Source organism: Homalodisca vitripennis, chromosome 2 (genome assembly GCF_021130785.1).
Source record: "Homalodisca vitripennis isolate AUS2020 chromosome 2, UT_GWSS_2.1, whole genome shotgun sequence".
Classification (NCBI taxonomy): domain Eukaryota; kingdom Metazoa; phylum Arthropoda; class Insecta; order Hemiptera; family Cicadellidae; genus Homalodisca; species Homalodisca vitripennis.
The window spans coordinates 176,078,027-176,096,123 of NC_060208.1; the positions used below are offsets into that span (position 1 = coordinate 176,078,027).

General features: G+C 34.7%; 1 protein-coding gene across 3 annotated transcripts in view; it reads left to right on the top strand.

Annotated features, from left to right (window-relative positions):
• Positions 1–2,475: 2,475 nt before the first annotated feature.
• LOC124355078 (SLIT-ROBO Rho GTPase-activating protein 1-like) overlaps positions 2,476–18,097 on the top strand; it is a 338,240-nt gene continuing 322,618 nt past the window's right edge. For all 3 annotated transcript variants that reach the window (XM_046806007.1, XM_046806011.1, XM_046806009.1), the window contains exon 1: positions 2,476–2,749. In XM_046806007.1, the coding sequence (XP_046661963.1) occupies positions 2,665–2,749 (85 nt within the window). In that variant the 5' untranslated portion in view covers positions 2,476–2,664. The remainder of the gene's footprint in view (positions 2,750–18,097) is intronic.

The following is an 18,097-nucleotide window of genomic DNA, read 5'->3' on the forward strand; positions in this document are numbered from 1 at the left end:
AGTTTTATTGATTTTGTAAAAGTTGGTGAAAAAACTGGATTGGGTCTTTCGCAAGAAATTTCAGAGAAAATCAAAAAAGATGGCTTAGATTTGAAGAACTGCCGGGGCCAGTGCTATGACAATGGTTCGAATATGGCTGGCAAATACAAAGGCGTCCAATCTAGGATTCTTGCCGAAAACAACCTGGCTTATTTTGTGCCTTGCGCGGCTCATTCCTTAAATTTAGTAGGTGCAAATGCTGCTAGTATGTCAGGGGAGGTACAGTCATACTTTGGAACTCTTAACTGCTTGTACAATTTTTTTTGCTTCCTCGACCAATAGATGGGGAGGTTTTATTAAAACATGTCCCTCTATCTCTAAAACTACAAAGTAACACCAGATGGTCGACTAAGAGGGAAGCTGTACAAGTTATATACAAGCATCTAGGTAAAATTATAAATGCTTTAAATGACCTCAGAACCAGCCCCTAACTACCTCAGATGAAACAAAAACTGAAGCAGCTAATCTTTTGAAAAATGTCAAGCAGTTTGAGTTTATAGTTCTCTTCCTGTTTTTGGTACAAGCAATTGACCCGCATTGACATTGTGAACAAGCTCCTACAAGTGGAGAATATCACCATACATAGATCGGCCAAACACATCAGTCGAATTGATCTCTGAACTAGACTCGGAAAGGGCAAACTATTCAAACGCTGCAATGAAAGAAGCCAAAGAAAATGGCAACAAATCTTGGCCTTGATCCTCATTTCAAAGTAGTTCGAAAGAGAAGAAAAAAGCGCATGTTTGATGAGAATGCCGAAGATGAAGCACCTGAATTCTCAGAAGAGAAGAAATTTCAACAGCAGCTATTAGAAATCGGTCGATCGCATTCTTTGTGAACTCAGAGAAAGATTCAACTCTATTCAAAACATAAATCATTTGTTTGGGTTTTCTCAACGGAGCTAGCTTTTGGAACAATGAGTGGGGATGACCTAAAGGCTAAAGCAATTGAATTAGCCTCCAAATATAAAGAAGACTTGGACAAAGACGAATTGGCAACTGAAGTGGAAAGTTTTCAAATACCATGGTTTGGATTTAGTAACCAAATATCCAAACAGCCAATTCGATTGATCTTCTGAAATTTTTTGTGTGTGAACAAAATGGAGGATGTATATCCAAACATAATGACTTGCCTTACGATCTTCTTGACAATTCCGGTTTCAGTGGCTTCGAATGAAAGAAGTTTTAGTAAACTTAAAATAATAAAAAAATTATTTACGGAATTTGACAGGGCAACAGAGGCTGACAAACCTAGGATTATTTCCATTGAGCACCAGGTAGCCTCAAAACTATGCTTCAGTGAGATTGTCAGTACATTTGCTGCAAGAAAAGCCCGAAAAGTTAAATTCTAAGAACAATTAAATGTTTAAATCAATATTTTTACATAATTTACTATCATAAGTGTTTTTAGTATAAATGGTGTTGTTTTTGAAATAAACTATTTGTTTTTGAAAATACGTATTCTATTATTTACCAAATATATTTAGGCCTATATACTTTGAACTTGAGGTTGAGTATTTTAAGATCAAGATTCAAGATAGTATTAATGTAGCGTACCCGGTACCGATGGACACACCACACTTTTTAAGAGGAGTTATAAGGAATTAGTTTCAGTTCAATTGGTGGGGGGAGGGGCGCCAAAATAGGTGTTTGCCCCGGGTGCTGAATAACCTAGTTACGTCGCTGTAACTACTATGAACATTTAATATAGATTGTAGTTAAGCTACATTAATTAAGGTTCATTTCCATTCAGAGTTTTCTATTTGTTAAATGCCTGCTGTCTAAACAGAACAATATCTTTTGAAACCCATGCAAGAATTTAAAATTACACAATTAAATATATTAATTTTCAAGAAAGTCTGAAAAATGTTGATTGATTGAAAATTGGGTTAAGGAGAAGGAAAACAAAATTATTGGGTAACATGATGTTTTAATTTATATATTTTATATTCTTTGCTAATCATAATCAGTTAATTTGTGACTTCTAAATTTTATTATTTTATTCCAATTTCACTAAAGATAGAACCCCTAACACTGCAATGGAAAAACTGAGTTTATACTAAGTAAAGAATTAATCGACGTCACCGTTTATTTGAATCAGGGAGTGACTCTCGTAATGATGACGTTAATTATTAATGAAATATTGAAATTTTGTAGACCAGCTGTTCTGTGAATTTCTCTGAGGTAGCAACAGATGATGCTCGCGTCGCGTTTTAGTGCGGTAGTTCTGATAGAACACGACAGAAAGCGCTCTGTGCCCAGTCTGGCAACTTTGTTTACTACAACGACCGCCTGATTCACCTTCCACTCCGTTTGTTTCTCTTCACTTCAGTTCAGTCGCGTCTCGCTCAGTTTGGCCGTTTGTCGGCTTCTACTGGTTTTCGAGCGGCTGTTAGTTCAACGTCGTTTTTTCGCGACATGTCACCCATGTGTTCTTTTAGTTGTAAAACATAAATAGGCCAATAAAATTTTAGGGTATGTGATTTAATTTTTCTTCCATATTTCATTTATATTCTTTTCAAACTATTGGGAGTGAAGCCAGAGTTTTTAAGTTGATACAAAGTGCTAGTTCTAGTCAACTGGTTGTGTTGGTGTTGTGTTGCTTTAGTGTATTTGAGTTTAAACCATGGATGAAGACGAAAACATCAGCATCTCGACCAAGTCGCCGATCAAGAGACTAGGATCAACAAGAAAACTTCTATTTTTTAACAGTAAGTAGAGATTTACTATCATGTAATTTATTTATCAGTGTAAACTATCTATCGGTTTTGTTTTTATTTGAATAAAAAGTAGATGCCTAATTAAAATTTTAGTGGTAGGCAATATGCAATAGTCCTTATAATGTTCACATAGTTAAATTAGTTTCTAAAGAGTGTTAATTCAATACAAAATAAACTCAGATTTCTGTTTATTAAATTTGTTATATTTAGATTTACATTGCAGTAGGCTGATAGAAGTAGTTCATTGTAATTTGGGATGAATATAGCCTATGGTGCAAGTTAAATTCAAATAGTTCCTTTTAAATAAGCCATCATATAATCTCTGCTCAGCTCAAAATGACTTGACATCAAAGTATAAAAAGCCTCTATTTGAGGATTATACAAATTTAGTAACTTTTTGTTTACATAAAGGATAATTAGCTGTCATATGTGTTAATTTATAGGAATCATGCAAAGAATAGATTTTAAACAAACTGCATGGTACCATGCAGTATTACAACAATTTTCTCTATAAATTAAAATAATAACCTACGTAAAAAATAAAGCCATATAAATAAGATTTTAAACTGAGTTTTAGAATGTAGTGTTTCTTTAGTGGAACGTTTCTTAGTGCAGCTAAAATTGTAAAAAGTAGGTACTCAGTGCTTCTGTGGAGTAGGCTAGCTAATGAGGACAGGTTGTAAAACAACCAAAACCTCAGTGTTTTGTACAATCTTAATCCTAAATTTTGAGTATAAAAACTCAAAATTAAATTTTGATGACACACAGAGTCATCGTATTATGTACAAATATTGAATTGTTTTTATTATATGTTTACCATTCAGTATTATTTACTTTGAGAATGAAATTATTGCCATATCAAATACTTTTCAGGTATGTACTTAATTTTTACATTAAAGTATATGTAGGAGGATTTTGACAAGTCCACCAATTAAGAGTTAAAATTATTTTGCCAGTAGAGTGGTTGATAAACATTGGAAGCAGTAAAAATAAAAATTAATTTACTCAACTGTAAAGTACTGTTTAAGTGTAGTTATTATTATTAGGTATTATATGGATAATCATCAGTTTCTAGCGCATCTATAGTGCAAATACAACAGTATTATAGATGTAGCATCATTAAATTTGTTATAATTCACTGCCAAGTAGTAAAAAATATGGGTTAAAGCAGGAATTACATATTGATCTTGTATTGGTCTGAGTTTTTAAATATTTAATTATTTTTAATTAGCTGTATAATATCCACAGTGTTCAGCCCAGATTCTTCGATACACCATATTATAAAAGAGTATCTGTTTGGAGGATTTTCTGTAGGAGTAAGTTTAAAAGAGAAACTTAAATAACCTAAAATTTTGAACGATTATTAAAAAATAAATACTGTAGCCTAATCACAGAATGAAGTCCCATACATACAAAACAATTCATGACAGTTTGATTTAAATTTTTATATTTTTGGTGTTTGTTAGTGCATGGCTAAAATTCTTAAAACAAGCATTGTTACAATGAAAGTCAGTTTTAAAGTTGATTATATGAAAACCTAAATGTTTTAATGAAAAAGGTATCTTAAATGGCAAGAGGAAATGGAGGATAGAAAGAAGCTTATATGTATAATATACTTTACAGGGTATAACTTTGTAGTGGCTAATCAAGTATATTATTGTAACTTAAATATTTACATTCTTTAACAACAATGAATTCATCATTTTATTAGAAACCCATTAAACTAGAATAAATACAGCAAGTAATATGGGGTGGGGGAGGGAGTTCTGGGACATATCCGATAGAAATGTTTGACTCATAGTTGGATGTAGACACAGACTAAATTTAGTAATTATTGTTTTCACCAAATACATAACAACTCACTTTCAATTGCAATTAATAATTAAATTTGGTACTTTATCAAGTGACCCAATTGTAATTAATTATGTTTAACAATAGGAGATATCTAGCAGGGATATTGGTTTGTTTTTACAGCAATATAGTCATATTAAATTACAAAATAAGTAAGTTCCGAAAGTGTTAGTTAGATTCACTTTAAATTTTAATATTAAAATAAAAAATACCAAAGTTATAAAAGACATCAGAGTCTAAAATTAAATTGGGATGATTACAAGAGTCTATAATTACAGCCAATTTTCTAGTGAGTGACCCAGTGGCGTAGATAACAATTTGATTTGGGGGGGGGGGCGGTCAGAGGGCACTTCTGTGTTTTTTTTTTTTTTTTTTTTTTCATTAAATATATCAGTCACGCGAGAGTAGATACGGAATTTAAAGTTAATATAAATGTTATTAAAACCGTTAATAAATCCAATAATTGTAAAATGGATGGTGAAATGGTGCAGTGGCTGGTCAGGGGTAAGCCCCTCCACACAGAGACAGGCGGAGGTGGTGCCCCGGTATAACAACTTCCCACACAGATCTCACCGGCAGCAGCTATGAAATGTCGTCTTGCAAACTTGGATAGTCGAATTTTACACTTGATTTTGTAGTAAATTTATTAAAAACAAAACATAGTAAACAACTAAGGGATATAAAATGTATAATCAACTGCGGGTTATTTTATGAAAATATTTTAAAACAAATTACATTTTTTTAATAATATAATTTTTCTAGCGTTTGGGGGAGAGGTCCGGCCTCCCAGGACACCCTTCTTATCTACGCCACTGGAGGGACCTTGTGTGTGGGCCTGATTCAGCTTTTGTTGCATATAATGATAGCACATTTCCGAAATGCCATTATAGATTCTAATAACATTAATTAGGTTCCTTTACTGGAAAGTTCTGTTGCACAGATAGAGAAGATGATGCTTACTATGAGATATAGGAGACCACGTGTCTATATGACTGTACAAATGTTGCATTGCACTACAGTTCAAACCATTTTAATTATTCCCGTTGCATGTCATTTGTAACACATTACGTAAATTTCAAATTAGTTTTGCATTTGCATTTAGCCCTTGTTTCGAAGGATAAATGATGAAATCCTCCAGCTCCCACTTAAAATCGACTGAAAAACCCCACTTCCGTTTATTCCAATCAGGATAGATCTCAGATTCTAGGCACTGTTCTGTATGTTAGACGATCAGTCTGCAGTCTGCTTTCATACTCCACTCTCGTCTAGACTGTTTGAGTTTGAGTTCCACCAAGGTGGATCTTCATTTCATACAACTTTAACTACGACAGAAACGAAGTGATATAAAGTTTAACGTTCTATACATAGAACAGTGTTTTTATATTAATTAAGAACAATAAATTACGAGTTTTGCGTATGCTGATTATAAAACTCTTATTGTATCAAACCTAATTATTAAGAACTCCGATCAGATATATGCCAATATAACTATAAGCTACACGTGTTATATGACTCATATTATATGGACACGTTTTCAGCCAGTGGAAGAGAGAAGTAGAGACAAAAAAGGCTGACCTACAACACCGCTTTAACAATGCAATACTTGTTGCAGCCGTGTGTAGAGGACGTGAGCTTGTTGAAGAGCATTATAACTATCCTTTGTAAAATGTTTGCAGTGACGTATACATTTCAGACTAATCTTGTTAGTAATCATGTTTTGTCACAACTTACTACACTTTTTCTCTACAAACTAAATGTAGTTTCTGAATTCTGCGGATGACCACGAACTACGAATCAGAGACGTAATGTGCACGGAAAGACTTCAATGAATTCAACTGGGCTCGGGTGATACGGAATTGTTCGCGTGAACATTCTGTCCAAAATTGGTTTGTCCACTACGATATATTTCTATCAACCATTTTTACCCTGTGTTAATGGGAAATCATCGGATAATGTCTCCAGTGCCGATAGCAAAACGTTTATGGAATATGATAACCTGTTGTCTAAATTTCTTATGAGCGCATTTAATACTGTTTTAAGTTTAACAATTTGCAGTAAAATTACTAGGACCATAACAAATGAAAACGTTATAGAACAGTTAGTTTGGGTTTTAGGGTTTACAGTCAAAGAAAAAAAATCTTCAAAGGCTTTGTTAAATAGGTATATATATTTATTGAGATCCGGGTTCGAGTCCCGGCGGAGCAAGTACTTTTTGTGATTCAATATTTATTGAAAAAAATTAAATTCGGCTATTGCCATTTATAAAAATGTTATTAAAATATATATATATATATATATATATATATATATATATATATATATATTTAAATTAGTATACAGGGTGATTCAAAACTAAACGGCAATCTCTCGGGAGCTTATTCTATAGCTAAAAACAAGTAAAAAAGTTCATATAACCATATGCCCGGAAAACGCTTCGTTAGCGAGTTACGCCTAGCGAAAGATTTCGCGCCCGGATTTCAGAACCCTTGGTGAAGTCAGGCCGTATAAAAATGATAAAGGTAGTTACAAAGATACAAATACGATTGTTTTTTATGTTTTTATATCTGACAAATTTATTAAAATTCGTCCCAGAGCTGTAAATGCAATACTTTCAGAGATATCTTACGTAAAACACAAGAATTTGTGCAAAGAAATAACACATTTTTGTGTTTAACGTAAGATTACTTCCATAAATGTTAAATAAAGGTCATTTTTTTTCTTAAACAGATTTGTAGAACATTTAATTCTGAAAAAGATTCATGTGAAATTACTTAGGAAAAAAAATTAATAATAGGTATTTGAAATTTAGCTTTATTTAAAAATAAAACAGACGCACCAAAAATCCCATATTCTTATCTGCATAAAAATATTAACTAATGTTTAGGTTGTGAGTAACAGCTGATCATTCATTCTAGACTGAACATTAACATAAAATGTATTTACCTTTATAAAACTGTAATAATCACCTATAATAGTTGCTCAAAGTGTCCTCCGTTGTTAGCAATGCACGTTTTCGCACGACGAATCCACTCTTTTCTAGCGCGTTTCATAACGTTTGGAGCATTCTTGATAGTTTCTGCCGCCTCTGTAATGCGATTAGTAACTCCTCTATGGTGTTAATCCGTTTTGAATAAACAATTGACTTCATCCAACCCCATAAGAAAAAGTCTGCTGGCGTGAGGTCAGGAGAACGGTGGTGGCCATTTTACTGGTCCATTTCGACCAATCCATTGTCTACCGTATGGTATAATTTTAAATAGTATTTCACATCATTAGAAAAATGTGGAGGTGCTCCGTCGTGCATAAACCATGCATTTATTCTGTTTTGAACAGGAATATCTTCCAAGAGGGTAGGCAGGTTTGTTCTTAAAAAAATTTAAGTACGCTACTCCATTAAATCGATTAGGGAGGAAAAATGGACCAGTCAAATTATCACCCAGAACACCAAGCCATACATTGACTGAAAATGTATGTTGAAAAATGCCTCGTCGCAGTTTCATGTGGGTTGTCGTACGCCCAAGTATGGGTATTACGAAAATTTACAATTCCATTTCTAGTAAAACAGGATTCATCAGTAACGAGAATACGCCGAAGAAAATACTGATGTCGTAAACAATTTCTTCATTAACCAGCGGCAGAACATCTTCCGTTTATTAGGATCTTGCGGTTAATAAGTCTTGAACACGTGTTATATGGAAATGGGTACAACTGTGCTTCATGAAGTGTCCGCCATACGCTTGACTGGCAAATATTTAACTGACTGGTGATAATCGTCTGGTGCTTGTGGTTGGTGATAATTCTACAGCATTTATTATTGCTTGTTCATTATTAATAGTTCCTTGCGCTACGTTTGACGACCAGTATCTATTCGCTTCGGTTTTAAAGCTACCAGTTTCTCTAAGTCGTCTCTCCACAGCTTCAAATGTTTTGCGATCAGGTGTTCTTCGATGTGGAAAAGTATCACGATATTCCTGAACTGCAGCTAAACCATTCTTGTTAACTTTGCCGTAAATCAGTATCATGTCCGTATACTCTTCAAACGAATACATACCATTTACATTAATCTACCATTATTTTCTAAGATAATTACATACACTTTTATAAAAATATTTAATAAAATATTTTTAAAAAATAAATATTTAATAAAATATTTTATACACTTGTATAAAAATATTTCCAAATAATCACAGGATCTCACACAAATACAATCTTCACACGCCACAATACAAAAACCTCCATAAAGGTTATTCAAATATTACTTCATGAACTTAATTGTTGATCAGCTGATATTGCCAACCTTTGCAAAGAAATATGACGATAAAAAAAGTGGTTGAATAAATGATCAGCTGTTACTCACAACCTAAACATTAGTTAATATTTTATGCAGATAAGAATGTGCATTTTTGTGCGTCTGTTTTATTTTTAAATAAAGCTAAATTTCAATACCTATTATTAATTTTTTTCCTAAGTAATTCACATGAATCTTTTCAGAATTAAATGTTCTACAAATCTGTTTTAAGAAAAAAATGACCTTTATTTAACATTTATGGAAGTAATCTTACGTTAAACACAAAAATGTGTTATATTTCTTTGCAACAAATTCTTGTGTTTTACGTAAGATATCTCTGAAAGTATTGTATTTACAGCTCTGGGACGAATTTTAATAAATTTGTCAGATATAAAAACATAAAAAACAATCGTTATTTGTATCTTTGTAACTACCTTTACCATTTTTATACGGCCTGACTTCACCAAGGGTTCTGAAATCCGGGCGAAATCTTTCGCTAGGCGTAACTCGCTAACGAAGCGTTTCCGGGCATATGGTTATATGAACTTTTTTACTTGTTTTTAGCTATAGAATACAGCTCTCGAGAGATTGCCGTTTAGTTTTGAATCACCCTGTATACAGGGTGATTCGGTTAGTGTTACCGGCACTTTCTGAGCTGATTGTACTATAAAAAAATAAAGAAAAAAGTTCATATATAAACATGGGTCCGGAAATGCTTCCTTACTGGGTTATGGCCAATTGAAGATTTCACCAAAAATTGTGTGCAGGAGGTCAAATGATGATTTGCCGCGTGTTTATGAAGGTATATCTATAGGCGAATGCAACTTTTTCTAACGGATTTTTTGATGAGAAATTGAATAAAGTTCATCTCATAGCTGTATCTCATTTAGTTTTTTTGTTTATACTACAAAAAACAGAAATAAAATAATTTTGAAAACACTTTTTTAAGGTTTAAACGGACAATTATTTGTTAAATAGGCATTGAAGACCCACATTTTTACAAAGAAAACTTGCAGAAAATTTAATTCTGAATAAAAATTATGTGCCACACACGGCTATTAACAGCGAAGTATTAGTTTCTGGAATTTAATTTTACAACAAACATTCTACCAAGCAAGAAATACGTATTTAGTAAATAAACACCGTAATGTAATGATATAAGGTACACAAATAATTGATTAGCATACAATTGTAAATACGATTTTAATAGATTAATGCTCAACTAAAAAACAATAATACTATTACTTTTTAGGACTATCCAAATGGTTACATCATGTACCTACATATCTTTGTCACGTTAGCTTTACAGAAGGTAAATTATGTTTTTATAAGTTGGTATCACAAATCAGCTGTTCAACAATACACTGCAATTTATAGAGGAATCCAAATTATTTGTTACCAATTCTGTACTAGTTTTAATGAGTGCAATTTAATACAATTAATTTCGTTTGTTAGTGAAGTGTATTTTTAAAGTAACTTACTATCACAATTGCAATGCCTTTGCTATTTACAAACGGAAGAATATGCCGACATGGTATTTGTCTTAGGCGTTTTGTGACGGAAATGCAACCGCTGCTACTGCAGAATAGCGAAGACGATTTCCTAAATCGCAGAGTTCCAAACCCAAAAACGATCAGTGGATCATTTCGTACCCTAAGAGTAACAGGTAAACTTCCTAGTATTTAATAATTATCGGGATCGCCCTGCCCAGAATAATGTAGATATGGAAGAGGCTATAATTGGCTACTGAACGCAGTCCTGGTGTCAGTACACGGCGTCTTTCTAGGCGATTCGCAGTGTCTCAGTCTGAAGTATGGAGAACTTTGCGCAAAAATAGCATGTTCCCTTACCATAAACAACAAGTTCAAAGTATTCAACCAACAGATCCTCCTCTTCGATTGGAATTTTGCAACTGGTTAATTAGAAACCGTCAACATCATAGAACCATTTTATTCACTGATGAAGCTCAATTTAACCCGAGATGGCGTCAACAACCTTCACAAATGAACACACTTGGGCAGAGGGAAATCCACATAGTACAATCGTGCGCAAACTTTCAACACAGATTTAGTGTAAATGTATGGTGTGGACTTCATTCATGATCGATTAATAGGACCATTCATTCTCCGAGGACATCTAAATTCCCGCATGTACCTAGAATTCCTTACAGAACAACTACCACTATTATTAGAAGATGTTCCATTAGCAGCAAGGTGCAATATTATTTATCAACATGATGGTGCCCCTGCCCACTTTTCCCATAATGTAACAATGCACTTAAACGAGCAGTTTCCCGGGCGATGGATTGGTCGCGGTGGACCACACACTTGGCCACCAAGATCACCAGATCTAACTCCATTAGATTTCTGTATATGGGGTTGGATGAAGAAACCTGGTGTACCAGGAAAAAGTAAATACACGTGAAGAGTTAATAAATCGAATTGGAAGATGCCGCCGCACAAAATCAAAAACAATCGTGCAGCGTTGCGGAGGATAACTCGATCAATCAGAAAGCGAGCTGCTAAGTGTATTGAAGTACAAGGACTGATTTTTGAACACCTGTTATGAAAGTGGTACGTAGTATTATAAGCTTTAGATGAAAAACAATAATTTATTTAAAACTTAATTTAAATTGCATCCTAATAAATCTTATGTGTAGGCTACTCTATGTCATTAAAATGCGGTTTTTCCTTTGCTTTGGAATTTCTTGCTTGGTAGAATGTTTGTTGTAAAATTAAATTCCAGAAAACTAATACTTCGCTGTTAATAGCCGTGTGGCACATAATTTTTATTCAGAATTAAATTTTCTGCAAGTTTCTTTGTAAAAATGTGGGTCCTTCAATGCCTATTTAACAAAATAATTGTCCGTTAAACCTTAAAAAAGTGTTTTTCAAAATTATTTTATTTCTGTTTTTTGTAGTATAAAAAAAAAAACTAAATGAGATACAGCTATGAGATGAACTTTATTCAATTTCTCATCTAAAAAATCCGTTAGAAAAAGTTGCATTCGCCTATAAATATCTCTTCATAAACACGCGGCAAATCATCATTTGACCTCCTGCACACAATTTTTTGGTGAAATCTTCAATTGGCCATAACCCAGTAAGGAAGCATTTCCGGACCCATGTTTTATATGAACTTTTTTCTTTATTTTTTATAGTACAATCAGCTCAGAAAGTGCCGGTAACACTAACCGAATCACCCTGTATATATATACTTAGTTCCAATTAAAAACGCTGCATTTATATAAACATAATTACTTGGTTTAGTACAAAACTTATCTAAACCAGTAATTATGTTTATAACTGCAGCATTTTTAATTGGAACATAGTCTACGTACGATATCAGAAAATTCAGTAGACCCTTTAACTTCAAAAAACTACTAAACAATTCAAATAGGCCTCAGACGAACGTAAACCTTTAGATTTACGCATAGAGTATTTGACACCCAGGTGGTGAGGGAGACTCCGCTATCCTCAGATCGCTCGGCTCATTCATCAATCCCTCCATTATGATCGATAGAAGGTAGGTCGGTCTAGACTCGAGAGGGTGGTCGAGCAGACCCGCGCCCGCTGCCCCACCAGCTGTTCCCGAACATTAAGTTTTACCGTCTATTTTCGACTCGTCCACACATCGTTCCCGCAGCCGTAGCCGTATCGCTTCAATATCGTTGAGTATGCGTAGGCGCCCCGCCCGCCTCGGGGCTACGGAAAATCGTGTTTTCATTCCATAGCTACCTACATATGTACATTTATCAAAAAAAAGTTCTGCTATAATATTTGTTCTGTTCTGAAGCTACACAAACAAATGTGTAGACACATTTTAATACGTTTTAGAAGCTATACGTAATATGACGTAGTATTTGTTTCAATCTTAGTCGGTAAAGATTAAAGGAAGCTCTATGTTACAGAGGTACAGAGCTCGGCTAGATGTGTCTTTTGTGTTGTATCTCGTCTTTATTGCTCTGGTAGTTCTCGCTTGAAGCCCCACAGCTTTTAGGTAGTTGTATATATATATCTCAAAGTGGTTATAGGCTATATACATTATTCGCAGGACTTCCTAATAAATGTTATGTTAATCGTGGTTGATGATGTTTTTGATCCTTGTAATGACTTGTTTTATGATTTTGTGTCCCAAGTTCTCCGAATAATTACTAAGTGATGTTTTATCTTATTTACAGTGACTTTAATTAAATGTAATTTTAACTGTGGGATTTTCATACAAAATTCAAACTTTAATTTGCGACCAAATTTGATAGAGTAACATTAGAAACCCCTAGTTTGCTCCATTCTTCTTCTTTTTATAATACATTTAAAATGGGGTGTCACTTGCTAGGGGTTCCTATTTAACCATTTTGATTTACCCCCAAAATATCCCATTTTCATATGTCGAAAACCTTAGTTGGTCATATATACATCCCCCAAAGTATCAGTATGAATAGAGATCATTCCATCTCTATTCATAAGAAAGTTAATAGGGGGGGGGACTTTTAAGACACCCGTATAAATGTTTTCATGGACTATTTGGTTGGAACGAAGAGTTAGTTGTCAGGCTAATTTACTTATGTATCACTATAAGACGTCGGACGTTGTCATAGGCGAGAGGCGATGGTATACATAATGTGTATAATACACACACCAGCAGTGCATGTGTAGTCATGTAGTTCTAAACCTTAGTACGGGACTGGCTGCTGCCTCCCGATTCTAGTGTAGCACATTGCTTCAATCTTATTGGAACGGTTCATATTTTCAAATGTAATAGAACAAGAATACATCCAAAACATATAAATATAAATAAAATCATATGTTAACAACTCAAGTTTTTTGTAAATTGAACGTTACTGTAAACTGTAAAAAACTAAGTAATGTGAAAACGCCATTTAGTCAGCGACGTAATGAGGTAAAATTCACTTCCAGTTTTCATGTAACTCGGGAATCAAAGTCTACCTTGTATTTCAGATTGATGATAAATACACCAATACATTGGATACGTTTGTTTAATTAGCCGAAATAGTCGACGGTGCGTCGATTCTGTATTACCACACTCTTGGTCTAGACCTAGATGTCACCAAGCTGCTGCGTCTTTGAATTTATCTCTCCGCCTCACTATATGCAGGCCTTAATTATTACTTCTTATCTTAACGCCAACGACCACGACACCGAGAACTTGAACGCTTCATTGAGACACGAGATCCAACGCCTGTAGATATCTCGTGTGTTATCACAAATGACGAAAATCTGAGTTGTGATTGTGTAATAACACTGATAGGCGTATATTTTAAACAACCTACTACGGTAATAGATTTTAGATTGAGGCCAAGTTGTGTGGGGTTAGGCCGATCTCGTGATTCTTCACTTTACGAAGTTCACTCTAACACGTGTCGCCTTTTCTTGCTGTAGTCGGCAAGATGATTGATTGCGTTCCTTTGCTCAACATCATCTGCTGAACCCCAGTTCACTTGCTGGAATGGAACCGGAATTTTACGTATTTTCCTGGGCGGCTGGAGTGTAGCGTCCACTCAAGAAGAGGTTCGCCTTGACAGAACGGTGTGGGACGGACCAGCGGAGACACCTGACCCTCTTATTGTGTGCTAATACTGTGCAAGGCCAGCGTAGATTCCCAGGAGTGATTGTCAAGCTTTGTAATCGTAGAAGTATGAAAAATTATAAGCGAGATATAATTATGCGAGCACGCTACATTGGTGGTCATTTGTCTGATTAATTACACTTAGTTACAAGGCGCCTCTCACCTTGCCTTGTAGCAGACTTGTAGCAGATTAACGAACACTTCAAGTGTTACTAATGTCCGTGGGTCAAATATCGGTGTGTTCTTCACGTTAGACTCAATTAAACAAAACAAACCAATGTGTCTAAAGGACGCTTCAAGAACAGCGATAATTTTAAAATATTTCATTTAAGTCTAGATAAAAAATATCCATCAATAAATTCGGTCCGCGGGCATTGCTTTTAGGCAGATATCGCGTTACAGAAAGCTGTTTCATGATGAATCGAACTGACACCGCAATGGTCATCATGTCTCTTATGAATAGTCTGTTATTGGTAATTTTACATTTGTGTCCGGAACAGTTGAAGGATTTTCAAATAATTTGTGAAAAAATCAAAAGTAGTGCAGTATACAACTTGTTTGTTCATTCCAACATTACCACAACACGAACTAGGAGCTACACGCCGTTCTAGGATTGATGATTGAGATAGGGAGAGAGAGGGAGGTGGGACAAAGATAAATATTTCCCAGTACTCGGAGTGGAGGGAGTAGGGCTATCAGGCTGTGATATTGCAGCCACGGCAGTAAACAGACATCGACCATGCTCCTGCTACCTAGCGGTCTCAATTTTTGTTACTGACATAGACAACCTGAGTAACTTACCAAACATGCGATTACACAATCTTTTATCTTCATACGCGGTTGGATCGAGCGAACCTGTGGTCGAATTGAAAATGTGCCACTTGACGGTTATTTCTAGTGAGCTATTATTTCACAACAAAGAACGTGGGTCCTTAAAAGGCCATTTCATATCAGAGTAGCGTGGACGGTTGAAGTGTGAAATCCCATTTCAATCTAATTTGGAAAATTGGGGATGGTGGAAAAGTGCTTCTTGCAGTAAGACACTGTAGGACAATAATCACTCTACCTACCTCCCGCCGTGTGGCTCGGCTCCATTCAGGAACCCCCGGAACCGAACTGTACGTTTACAGAAGGAAGACTTCAGTCAGCTAACAGAAACACGACTGAAGTACACCGGCAGGCCTATTTTTTTTTTATAGCAGGATTGACGGATGGTGTTTGTGCCAATAATACTCCCGGCTCCCACACCTTGTTTGCGTGCCGGCTCCGGGTGTATTTTATGTTCTGTTGCTGTTTAGCCTCTTCCTGCCGCACGTGGCGAGTGAGTAGCCGTTAGTAAATACAGTCCAAGTCCCGTGAAGATCGCCAGGTCGCGGTGTTCAGTCTGCTGGAGATCGTCTACTGTGACAGCTCATTTAATAGATGATCATTAATACTTAATCAGATGTTGTTTAAGATTTTTATTATTGCAACCTCCAAACCCACTTATAACTTCAACATTTAACGGACTAATTGACTATTTATTTCTATAGACTTTCGTGCCATGCTTGGGTTATGAATCGTTTTCATAAGAATGTTTTATTTCTGATCCTATTGGGACCAAATACACGAATTAAATTTTTGTGTAGGTAACTAAAGTCTATACAGTATGAATCCTAAATGTGCTTAGCCTATAATAGGCTACATTTTTGTATAGCAAATTATAAGTCGGTATGAAATTAGTAAGTTTAATTTTAGGGCAATATGTATTAAAAAATGCTCAATTAAGAGACAATATTCGAAATATTGTACGTGCTTCCCAAAGTGTGACCCGAGGCGCACTGGGGCGCCTCGAATCCCAGCCACTAACGCCGCGATTGAGTGACAGTTATAAAGAAAAAAATCATATAGTGTAAAAAGTGTTTTAAATATATTTGTTATTGTCTAGACTACATTTATAATCTTATATCGAATTATTTAATTATCAATAATATAACTACAGCTCCATAAATTACTTCAATTCTCTTTATATTAAAACAATTAGGTATAAACAAAACGTCATGACATTCATTATTAGCGTTCTGGTGGGACTCTGCAGACGCACTCACCACTTTTTCTTGAAACGTTTTGCATTGACGGTATACATCACTCCACCCAGACAAGCCAATAAGCATGATATTGACTGGTTAAAAATGTGATTTGCAATATATAGTCTGCTGATAGTGGCAGTTCAATGGCGGGTCAAAAAGGGGCTTCTAGCTCTGTTCGTGCGAAAGCGACTATTACGATTTGGACCCATTGCATGGATCCATAGAGACGCATTAGCCGTTGAACATCCCATTAAGGATTTGCACGATATACTTACATTGTTAAAGTAAAGTAAATACATTCTTATTGGTGCAATTAAAAAAACTCTTAAAAAGTAAGAGTTTTTATCTAATGTACAAGATCATGGAATCTGAGCACTTATGTTTTATTCTACAGTAGTTGTTATTGGTTGTCTCTATGGTGTTTGAGATGAGATACAAATATATGTTTACCAGAAGGATAAAAACCATGCCATTGCCAATAAATTTATTGATAAGGATTTTCTGTTGAAGATAGTTTTCCTTACTGAATTGTTTAAAAAGTTGAACACACTAAGTAATTGCAAGAAAAGAACACACATATCAACAACAAATATAAACCTGTCAGACAAAGTGGAAGGTTTTAAAAAGAAACTCGATTTGCAGAAAGCTATCATGGCTAAAGATGTTCCGCCTTGAAACAGTTTATTGTAGAAATATCTTTCCAAACTGAGTGTATTTTGATTAAAAATAATAAATTACTTAAATTTTGATTAAAGTAGTTAATTGATCTTTATATCAACGATGTAACCGCATCTAAACTTTGAGGAGATTGTACAAATGGTTGAATTCCAAACAGTTACTTTGTAAAAGACTCAATTTAAAACGACTTATTAGTTCTGGCGCAACATCGAAAAATGTAAGCCTGCAAATTGCCAGATAAAGCGTTACTTGTCTTGATAACCTTTGCTACTTCCTACCTTTGTGAGCAGCCTTCTTCAGCTGTGGCAGTCATTAAATCATAAGACCGACCAAACTTGAAAGTTGAAAAAGAAGTGTGTTTTACAGTTTGGAACATGAACCCAGATTTGTATGTACTAATTAAAGGAACAAATTACATCCTACGCATAGACTTTTAGTAAATATGTCCGATTGACTTGTGTGCAACTGTAAAAGAATGTTGCGAACTGTAATGCATTTTAATAGATATAATCTAAACTGTAATTTTTATGAAGTAACGCCTTGTACTTTACTTACTTCCATCTACTGTATATATTTACTTGTTGTTTACTGCAGTCTAACAATAATATAATAATAGTGTTCTTCTTTTAAAACAGTAATAGTGATTACTACATACATTTACATAATTGATTAAAAACACAGTTTTTACTTCATATTTATATGATGGCTAATTTACAATAGGTAGCTATACATTCAAATATTTTACTGATATCCATCGATAATTATGTGAATTATAAAGTCACAATGCTTTATTGTTATTCTTGATGACTCGATGAGATGAACTGAGGGGTAGGGCGCCGTGGAAAATAGTACAAACTTATAGGGAGC